Consider the following 11,314-nt stretch of genomic DNA (forward strand, 5'->3'; position numbering starts at 1 on the left):
TTGACTAGAACTAGAACACTGTCAATTTTTTTCTTGATCGACGACCAACTGCATGCCACGAGGCCAGGGTATCACTGCGTACCTCAGATTCTCAGATCTCCATCCTGAGGCGTGTGCGATCAAGAAGAAGGGAAAACTGATCTTCACCGGACGCGGAGGACGTGCAACTCGAGAGGACGAACTGCGGGTATGTGTTTGAAGAGAACCGGCCACTGCGCGATCACCTGTCCCTCGCAAACCCGCCAGTTTTCTTGTGGTTTCTATACTTCGCTCTTTCTGTGATCCGAACGCAATCTTCGGTGTGTGTGCACGTCCCTGCAGCTGGCGGTTTCCGGGGCTGAGCCGGTTTGTTTGCGGAAGACGCTGGGATCCATTAGGCCGAGCCACGTCATCATCTAGAAACAGCAGTTCCCTTTGCTTCGTATATGTGCTACATGCCTCTAGGCAAATAGTCATGTCCGATGTGCGCGTAGCCAAGGCGTGTTTAACGTTGGGCGCTCTGCAACCAACGCGGAAAACACGTTCGGCTTCGCTGTATTCCAGAGAAAAATCCTGCTCCGTCGATCAGTGGTTAAGCCTCTCTATACTGTCACTGCCTTAAGACTGCCGGTGTGGTGCCCGAAAGCGCGCATTTGATATTAAGGCGAAAGCCTTTAATGCCTCATCGTTGTCGACAGAAGGTTGTGAGCAGAGGTCTAAAGCTTTTCTAGTCAGACTAGAGTAGGAATCTTTGTGCATGATGGGATTCGAACCACCATCCTTCCGTTCCGCAGCCGACCGTGCTAACGGCTGCGCTACTTCCTGCCAACTCATATGCAGTTCTCCTTGTCTATGACGCTGGAGAGTGCTTGCAGAAAGGCATCGAATTAGACGGATGCCTCCCAAACGCCCTCCAGTGTCTCCAGCACTTAAGATTCACAAACAATTGTGTACTTAATTAACATCTTAACCCCACATCAGTGACACAAGCAGGAACACCGCGCTTAAGGCTTTCGCCTCACTGCACTTTAGGTCAACGAAGTGCCGCCCTGAACTTTTTACTTTCTGAAGGATAAACAAGTACATAGGCTAATAAGAGGATAAACATTATTTATTTACCACTAATAAGCATTTAATTACGTGAATTAAAAGTGTACATGATACAATTAGAAATATTTTCATTAAAAAATACAGCAAATTCTACCATTATTGTGAATGTAAAAGTACTGTTATCGAACTGATTATATTTATAACCATTTTTATGTAGATGCGAAAGGTAATCGTATTTATCTTTTTTTTTTATTGCGAGTTCTTCGCGATACACGTTGGAACTCGACTTGACAAAAGAAAAGGAACAGCTCACGTGCCAGCAGTGGGCAGAGAAGAAGTGCCATTCAGCCCGAGGACATCATCATCATCATCATCAATCGTTCGTGCTCGGTTGGAATTGTCGCCATGGCCGCCGAGCAGAACAAGCTTCCCGACTGCAGGTGAGTCCTTTTTCAGCGTAACAAGACGCAAATGCAGAGCATACTGGAGACAGTCTGCTTGCACAGATAGTTTCATACCGGCTGTACGAGAGCGTTCGGTTGCCGGCGTCCGGTACGAGGATCTCCGCACTGAGCGCCCTCGTAGCGCGCAGTGGGAAGGCTTCGAGCAACACCGACACCACAACGCCACTGCGCAATGTTGTGTCTCACATATCAACCCTTTTTTATACCTTTAATTTCATGAGAATTTTGTTATGCTTTGAGCCGCCAGCGAGGCAGAAATTAATATAGAGCCCTCTACTACGGCTTTCTTCACAACCTGCCTGAAGCATTGGGACAGACAATAAAGTGGGTGAAGCTGAGCCCCTGATAACACAGCAGGTCAGCCTCGCTGGATGTACAAGAGGTTTTGCGCCTGGGAGACCAAGTCTGCCTGTTGGACGAACCGAACCGGGAGTCACGGCTCTGAGCTGGGCAGCACAGTCTCCCACTGCTCCTCGATCGCTATTAAGGAACTTGAAGCCCCTGATAACGTATCATACCACACCATACTATATCATGTCATGTCCTGTCAAACCATATCGTTAAACCTAAACTTTTCCGTTCCCCCGGTGCTTAAGGCGTGTTTTGTCTAGGTGTGCTGGAACCAAAAAGAGCACAAAGGGCGTAGAGAGAATATGCCCTATGTAGCTATTGGTCTAGGCGGACGTAGGAGTGGGTGCAGTCATTACACTCATCGTCATCTCTTATTTTTGCTGGAGGTTCTTTGCATGCCGCTTCCGTACGACTAACCGACACTCGGCAATGGTTCTCTTCGCAGGAGTCTCAACACGACCGCGGTGGGACCAGAACAGGACACCTCGAAGAAAAAGGACAAGAACAAGCAGAAGAAGAAGAAACAACGTCACCACCCTCACGCTCAGAAACGCGACGCCGCTTCGGCCCCGGAGTCGATGCCTGAGCAAGCGTTGGTGCCGTCGACTTGCACCTGTACTCCTGTCGACGAAGAGACCATCACCATAGCGTCCAAGACGAGCGAAGGGTTGAAGTCTGTCTCCAGCGTCGGCTCACTTCAGAGCGCTTCCATCCTGACCGATCGGGCACAGCGCAAGGGGAGGGATGCAGACGCCCCGCCGCCAGAAGTCGCTGGCGCTGCCAAAGGCAAGGCCTCAGGCGAAGAACTTACAGATTCACGGTCGACTCCACTGCAGAAAGACCAGCCTTCAGAAGTCTCGGGCACCAAGGGTTCAAGGAGCGCAAGACAGGTGACCGACAAAGGCAGTGACACGCAGCAGCCAAAACTACCGAGCCCAGCTGCTGACAGCGAAACACGAAGTCAACAATTTCCAGACACAGGGTTGGCTGCGGAGCAAGAGCGGATACCTTCAGAGGCATCGAACCTGAAGTCCCTGCCCGGGACCAAAGAGACCAACAACAGTAGCAATGCGCCGCTGCCAGAACCGAAGAGCGCTGCCGATGGCGAAACGTCACACCAGGAACTTCCGGATGCACGGCCGGCTCCTGTAGGGGAGCGCCACCCATCGGAAGCCTTTTGCCTCACTTCGCCGGGCACGTTAGTTCCAAGCGGGCCGACCTCCTCCAGGCAATCCTTGAAGCTGTTCTGGGGCGGCAGCCTATTTGACTTCTACCCGAGTAGCCGACTCGACTCGATAACACCATCTGTCGGGCTAGTTGCGATCCTTCTTCCTGTGTTTCCTTCTTCCTGTGCGGTGTTCGCGCTGCTGATACATATGGATCGACTCGATGTCGCAGGCGGACGCTTCGCGTCCAAGCATACCCGAAGCATTCGCACCGTGGAACGCAAAGTATTCTGGTCATCCGGCTGGGAAGGATCCCATGGCGGCCGCCATGCCGGGTGCGACGCGAAGATCGGTCGACTATAGGAGCTCGCGCTTAATACGGGTCGAAGTGCGTCTTCGCGGTTTTTGGTGAAACGAGCGGCCCCAGGGAACGCGAGTGGCGGGCCGGCAGCTGTGCCTGCTGAGCGTACGGTCGGCTCAATGCAGCCTTCGGATGGACAAGGCATAGCGGCGATGGACCTGGGAGTCACAACAGGCAGTCAGACTTCAACGTCCAGCACAACGCTTGCTGGCCGCAGTGACAGCACTGCCGGGAGGAAAAGCAAGCCCTCGTTGAGCTTGGTTCGCTTGGAAAGCCTGCAAAACATCGTGAGTGAGAAGAGCTTACGTTCCCAGGTTCCATGTTTTTTTACGTTTATATGTGCGACCATGTGCTGACCTGGCGATCCTAAGACGTTTTCAGTTTTTCAGCGCTCTCCAGCGCAACTTTTTATCTATACGGCAGCCATAAAGAGGGTTATCCTAGAGTGCAATGTAAGATACAATGCGCACCAATAAAAATCCTACAGCTTATAATACTTCCGAAAAACTCCTTCAACGCCAAAAATCGAACATTACAAGCTTGCTCAAGTATATCGTTTGAGAACTTTAGCATGACTGTTAGCATTGCCTCGAGTCCGGATCATTTAAACCCGGATACAAGCCCGGGTGATTTTAAGAAAGCCTTCGAATCATTGTTTTATTAGCAACATATTGTTAGCCCAGCCCTCATGTAAAGCCCTCACGCGAGGGCCCTTGAGGTGTCTGAAATAAAAGAAAATACTCTTTCTTCTCTTCTCATTTCTCAGTTCACAACATGCGTTGAGGTCGAACTCTTACGATGACACACTCATGCTTTCTCCTTCAAAGCACGAAAGCAGCCTTAAGTGCCCCCTGATTTCACTCCGCAGACTCGCGTCCCATAAAGTTTTGATAGCAATAGTAGGTAGTGTAAAAATACACCCTGCTGCCTTACGGTTTAGCTCTGCTGCCTCTCGCTTTAGCAATGCCATGTTCTTAGGGGCCGTGAACCCCGTCAAGCCCAGTTAGAGGCTTTTTGTTCACGGTCCTCAGCACCGGTAATGTTAATGTTGCAATAAAATGACGATGATGATGATGATGCTAGCTTCTACTCTTGCTTGTTCGCTGTCGAGTCGGTTTCGAGTGCGAGGCGATAATTCTGAGAAGTGTGCTGTTCTCACGCACAAACAAACCGGCGACAGAGTATTTAAGAGGCGTAGCTTGTTGGGCTAGTTGGTGCAGTATTACAAAAAAAGATCGGGAAAGGATACGTTCACAGGGGGGTAGACAGGACGGCGCTGGAAGCAGAACTGAATTTTCCTCGGCGAAAATCGTCACAGCAGAGCCAGGGGCGAATGTAAACGCCGACAAAAAAGAACGAAAAAACATTTGATAGCGCACGTGCCAAAGTCATGCACATGACAAAGTCCCGTTCTTGAAATTATATTATCTTATAGTAAACCAAACCGAGCTGTCGCTGACGCAATCAGTGCCTGACTTCTTGATTTTAAATGTTTACAGGATTTATGAGTGTTTCTTCGGCGGCCGATGATTGTGACATTATTGAAGAAGGGAGTAGAGCCTTTGCATGAAGTCCGCAAGACGTCATCCACTCATTGGTAGCTTCCGATCCACTGTAAACAAGTTTCGAGACGGAATAGTTTCTCGCGGCCCACTTCGCGTAATGACATTACAAAAAGCGCACATGGATGGCACAGTGGTTCTCATTTCCTATGACAACTGCTTCCAGAATGATTTCGCGCTGCACATGTAACAGTTTAATTGGTGTTGTAGGCTGGATGTAACATCCTGTATCTATACGTGGGCTCGGAGGTACACTGCTAATGGCGGGCTCCTGATTAATGTCGTGAACTGACATCCCACAACACACTGGCGTCGTTAGCCTTCAGCTTCCATCGATATGCGGCCTCCGCGGCTGTATTCAATTTCGCCAGTGCTAAGCCACCGAGCCGCCACGGAACGTGGAATTTAATTTATTAAGGCGAAAGCTCTTAATGCCTCATCGTTGTCGACAGAAGGTTGTCAGCAGAAGTGTCATGCTTTTCGGTTGGTCGAAATGGTTATGACGTCAGAGTGCTCGAATTCGAAGTAATGAGGTCACCCACGGATGCCTGACGCCCCCTTTTGGAGCAGACGACAACTAATAAAATAGTTGTCAGCTCCGACAGGGGGCGGAAGGCATCCGTGGGTGACCACATTACATATCTCATTACTGCGAACACAGCTATGGATACAACCGAACTCATCGAAGCAGAGAGAGAGTCATGCTAAAGAAGCAGTCAAAGTCGGCAGTCAAAGTGTGTAGTTGTAATGTGTAGTTAAAGTGTGTAGTCAAATAAAGCACTAGTGCAGCACAAGCAGTCTCGCAGTCAATGCCAAACAGTGCGCCAGGAAAGGCTTCCGCCTTGCAGAGCTTTAGAGAGCCAAAATGCCCCCTGATTTTTTTATGCACCTTATCGTGTTTCAGAACATGACTATCTTACTTTTGAAAAACTGTGCACAGCTGGAAGTCGTCATAATACTAACATTATACTATACTCCGCATGTAGTGAACCTTCTAAAGATGCTATCCTTGGACTACCGAACACAGCAACTTAATACCTTGTATAATTTGCTTGCTGACATTGAATTCATTTCTATCTGGAATTGCAGCTTCTCGATAGCATATGTCGCGTGACATTACATTGTAGTATTTGATATTACGCGGAAATTTTTGTCGCATTGCTTTTCATACTATGGTCTGCATCCTATCATGTTGCGGTGCTCGTTAATCATTTTCTTTTCTGCCACCGCTGCAATAATCCTACCAAAGTCCGACCCTACAGCCGGTGTTGGCAGAAGACCAACTGTTTCTTCTTCGTTTTCTTTTTAAGAAACCTTTTAAAGGTTCCTTTTAAGCAGGAAATGTTTTTAGCTCCCGTTGTCGGCAGTGTGGTGACGTCACGCCGAGACCGAAAGCCAACATCCGGGCACTGAAACGAGAGTATCCTGGCGCCGAACGAGATTTAACGAGACACTATGAGCCCTCCTACAGGACCGGCATAAGAGCGCCGGTAGCTTTGCGCCGAACGGATGGTGGCGTTCCTCCCTTCCTGTACAGTGCGGATCGGGTGTCCACCGAGATGACAGAGAATTACTGTGCCATTTCCTTTCCTCAGAAAGCGTTGCGTTCAAAGGCCAAGGCATCGCGCCGAACGGATGGTGGCGTTCCTCCCTTCCTTTACGGTGCGGTTCGGGTGTCCACCGAGATGGCAGAGAATTGCTGCACCATTTCCTTTCCTCAAAAATCGTCGCGTTCAAAGGGCAAGGCATCGCGCCGAACGGGTGGTCGTGTTGCGTGGACTGCCTGGCAGCGCTACAACACGCTGTCGCGTTCCACTCCTAAAGGCGAAGCTTAAGCGTCAATAATTAGCAGTGAATTAGTATTTTGTCATTAATCAGTAATTAGCCACTTATTAGTAATTTGTCATTACTTCGTCATCAATTATGTTGGACGTAATCCAGTGGGGACGTCACCAGTGTCACACAGGCAAAGTGGTACAAATAACCGAGGAATGAAAACAACGATTACAAAGATGAAAGGCAAACAGAAACCGGACACAGGTGACGAGTCAGGACGAAAGAGATTGCCTAGACACCCACAGGAAACGATTGCGTCCAAATAGACCAGTACACAGTTTGTGTGGCGTGGTGTGTTGAACATTAGAGCCATTTCAAGATTTTGACTAGTATCATCTACAACCAATGTGTTATGCCCGCAAACATTTCATGCTTACTCTACTGTCGGTTACGGGAGAGGCACTCGGGATGGCCATCGGTGAAAATACAGCCAATTTTTTTTTATTTCCTGCTGTCTCCTCCACACACACATATATATTTTTGGTTTTTTTGACAGCAGTAAATAAAGCAGACTACGACTGCTTCCCTTTTCGCTGCAAAGTAGCAGTGCAGGATCATCTAAAACAAAAAAGCATTTTCGCAAAGGTCAGGATGTCTAACCGCCATCGATGACATCTTTGCAGATTCGGCTTCCTGATGCTGCTGTCACTGCTCCGCGAGGTGAGGTCGCATGGGGCAAGGCTGCGGTCGTGAGCGCCGGCTTCTGCTTATTCTGGGTGGCTTTCGTCATCATCCTGACGCTACTCTGGAAGCACCACCCTCCAGAAGAGCCCGGTGATCCTCTGTGCCGAACAGACGACTGCATTCAACACGCCGCTTTCTTCTTCAACATCACCGCCAAGAAGGGGGACCCGTGCTTCGACTTCAACGAGTACGTCTGCTCGGCGTGGTCCCCACCCAGGATCACACTCAGCCACCCCGTTTCGGCTATGGACGCAGCTATCTACGGCTGGTTCAAGGGCTTGGGCGGCAAACTTCGCGACGGCCTATCCGAGCTGCCTATCGCTCGGAAACCGCTCAACATGTACGAGTCCTGCACGGGAGACGACTCGAAATACGGCACAAACCCGCGCGCCTTCCTGTCCTTCCTGAACGAAACCGGGCTCAGCTGGCCGCACAGTCCACCACCGGATGTACACGCCCTAGATCTGTTCGTATCGGTGGGCTTTAACTACGACGTCCCTTCCTGGTTCTCCTTGACGATCGCCGAATTGCCTGGCGAGACTGGTTGGCGACTGGTCGTCTCCCCAGATCATTACTTGCCCCATCTCTTGTTCCATCACGATGAAATCCTGAAGATCGGCGCGTACGTTCAGTACTGGAAGAAACTGAGCAGCTCTGTCACGGTCGGCGCCTTGCCTCACGAAGACGACGAGAAGCTCATCAACGAGACAGCTGCTATGGAAGACGATGTCCTGCGGACGCTTCATGCCGCACTAGCCGACCCGCTGAAACAGTCCGCATTGTTTCCGCTCGGCGAAATTGGCAACTATACTCCCGCGATTTCTTCCGCAGTCTGGCTCAAGGCATTGCAGAAGAACTTGCCGCTGCCTCTTACTATGGCTACTGAGGTGTTGCTAACTGACATCACCTACATGAGAGCCGTCGGTAACTTGTTCGGCAAGTACGGCGACCAGAAGCTCGTCAGGCATCTATCGTGGCTTATCGCACAGATGTACGGACCGGTTGCTAACCCTGTTGCTCTCGTTGACCACTTCGGAGACGCCGATGCAGCCAGAGTAGCACGCCCTTTGTACTGCGGCTCCAACGTCGAGATCCCGTACAAGATCCTGCTCTCGGCCTTGTACTTTGTCACGAGCGTTTCCAACTACGACAAGGCATTAATTGATGAGAGCTTCGACAGCTTAGTGGCAGAGGCAGTGAAGAAGGTGACGAATTGTAAATGGCTTGACTCCGATAGCAAACAGCTGGCCGCTGCCAAGGTTCGCGCCGTCCATAAGCGTCTATGGCCCGACGAGATCGGCCTGAAGATGGAGCACTTGGAAAAGATGTACAAGGACTTTCCGGAGAACGAGACTTCATTTGCTGCCTATTGGGTCAAGTCTCGCAGGAACATCCGTAAGGTCAAAGAAGAAGCGTTGCACCTTAGACTGTTCGATCAACCGATCAACTCCGCAGAGCCTTACCTGAGCTACGACGCCATTTTCAACAGCGTGCTCATCGCCATAGGCGCTCTCGTCAGGCTGCTGTATTACAGGAACGGCACGATGGGCATGCTCTACGGCGGAATCGGATTCCTCATGACGCTGGAGATCGTCAAGTCGCTGGACCGGAGCGGCCTTCGATGGCACCCTAATGGCAGCGCCGTACACTCGCTCCTCTCCGATGCGTCGGCGCAGAAGTACGCGATTCGCGACACTTGCACCAGAGGGGGCCACAATCGGAGCGTGTTTCCCGAGATACCGGCCCTGGAAGTCGCCTACGCGGCCTTTCAGCGGGCGTTAAGGAAGGACGGACGTCGGTTCAGAATCGCGGAGGACTTGACAGAGGAAAAGGTGTTCTTTCTGACCCTCTGTTTCATGACGTGTCCGCGAAGATACGTGACGAGCCCAATTCGAGTCAACTGCAACAAGGCGGTGAGAAACTTCCCGGAATTCGCCAAGGCGTTCTCTTGCGATCCCGGTTCCAGGATGAACCCGTATGTCAAGTGCGAGTTCTTCAACTGACCGAAACGTGAAGGACGACGCAACGCGAGATAATCTCCCTAATGGATGATTCAAAGCCTTGAGCTAAGCACTTAGGTGTATTCGAGACATTAATTAGCACCGTACCACTTTCATTGTTTTGTATTTAGGACATTTAGGGCGCCTTTTTTCTTATATGGATGCATTCTTTGTTGCCAAAGTTCCTTTTATCTTTCTATGCCACAACTGAATTTCTTTGTCGCTACTCGTGGTTACAGACATTACAGGATCCAAAACTTCTCTAAAGTATTTCGTGAAAGTCTCGATGACGTCGAAGGCTGTTTCGCTGGAACACGGATATGCTATGCCTCCAGTACATTAGCATTTTTATGTTTAGCCAATGTAAATACGATATCAGAAGCGTCATCAAGCATGCGTGCTCAATAGGTGTCCGGCTGTCGGACTATGAGATTGAGGCCTGTCATAGCCTTGTGATGACAATCGTGCACGTTGGATGTTACGTTTGCTCACCTGTAACCTAACCTCTGTGTTACTAATTATGCTCATGTATTCTGTAAATGGCTAATTCTAAGTTCAGTAGGAGCTGTATTATTCAGCTATAACGTGCGTGACAGCAAAAAAAAAATTATTTCCAGTAAACTGGACAGCTAGAAGGGATTACCGCCATCATTTTAGTACTCAAATCTTGTTTCGAAATGAACTGTTTGTAGGGGGGCTGCTTTCATTAGTGCGCTTGCATGTCTGTGGCTGCCCGAACCAATAATGTTTCCTGCTTTGGTGGTGAATTGTATGAAGCCGGGTGTGAAATAGGTTTGTCAGCGTTCCGATCTCTTCTAAGTGCTGCTACGGTGCTCGAGTGCAAGGAATAATCTTTGTTTTTTTTTTTAGTGCTTTTGGTGGCCACCTTCTGCACCTTTGTATTATATATGAAAACTTTCCTGCGTGCGAATTTGTCGTTGTGATAACCAGCCGACACAATGAGTCTTCGAAAGGACAGTGCCAGCATGTGCCAACGACTTGAATGCAGAAGTACTGGCCGTATTTTTTGTGACCTGCGCCGTCAGCTGTGGCGAAGCGAATAGCTTTTGCTATAAAAGCGAAGCTTACAAATGTTTCCATTGCTGTCAATTTTAATTCACTTTACGTATTTGCCTTCATGGGGAAATGTGCGGTGCTTGTTTTTACTTTTCTTACACGTTTGTCCCTTCCAGATGTTTGTCCCTTCCATATGTTTCTCAACGATCAACCATTGATTCTAATTTTATGCGAGATGGTTCAATTACACGAATGGTAAAAAAAGTTAGCCCCGTAACTTCATGTTTCGAGTCGTATGGTGCATAAAATGTGTTGCACAGTGAAGCATCTTTGAAGAAGAGATTTTTGCTTTTTGTGATGCCTGTATTATTTTTTGTGATGGACTCGGCATGTTATCATCGGCGTCGTGAATTAAAGCTGTGTTAATCTCGACATCGGAAGTATTGTTTGCGATTAACGCCTTTTCTCGATGCCTTTCTTCGTAATTTTGCTAAAAGTGATGCGAAGTTCAATATGAAAAGGTTTCAAAGAATCAGCTGCTTGCAATGCAGATATGTTCCATTCAAAGGCGACACACAAATTTTCTTGTGGATACATGATTACCAGTGCCTTGAGAAGTTATTTACGCAGGTCCAGACTGCTCATGCGCAGTCTATGCCCTGTCTGTCGAAATTTCTGTATAGGGTCCCAAGCCCACACCGCAGCGGTGGCCTAGTAATCCGAGCATCCGCATCGCATGCGAGAGGTGCAGAGTTCGATCCCCAGTGTCGCCGGCTTCCCACCGCTGACATAATGGGTACAAGCTTCCATTGGTAGACTGCGGTCGCTTGCGGACGCTTACGTC

General features: G+C 49.3%; 1 protein-coding gene and 1 pseudogene across 1 annotated transcript; both read left to right on the forward strand.

The window, feature by feature from the left end:
• Nucleotides 1-1,434: 1,434 nt before the first annotated feature.
• On the forward strand, nt 1,435-3,777 carry LOC149364577 (uncharacterized; annotated as a pseudogene).
• On the forward strand, nt 3,598-9,969 carry LOC149364578 (neprilysin-2-like). Its single transcript, XM_089570147.1, has 2 exons — nt 3,598-3,658; nt 7,393-9,969. Exon 2 carries the CDS (start codon nt 7,699-7,701, stop codon nt 9,454-9,456), a length of 1,758 nt encoding a protein of 585 aa, XP_089426273.1. The 5' UTR covers nt 3,598-3,658; nt 7,393-7,698; the 3' UTR covers nt 9,457-9,969.
• The last annotated feature ends 1,345 nt before the right edge of the window (nt 9,970-11,314 follow it).

Source organism: Amblyomma mixtum, chromosome 2 (assembly GCF_055824585.1).
Source record: "Amblyomma mixtum isolate Tamu chromosome 2, ASM5582458v1, whole genome shotgun sequence".
NCBI classification, from domain to species: Eukaryota; Metazoa; Arthropoda; class Arachnida; order Ixodida; family Ixodidae; genus Amblyomma; species Amblyomma mixtum.

Bases quoted from the DNA above. Each gene is read 5' to 3' on its own strand.
- LOC149364578 (XM_089570147.1), top strand. From the start codon at position 7,699: ATGGACGCAGCTATCTACGGCTGGTTCAAGGGCTTGGGCGGCAAACTT.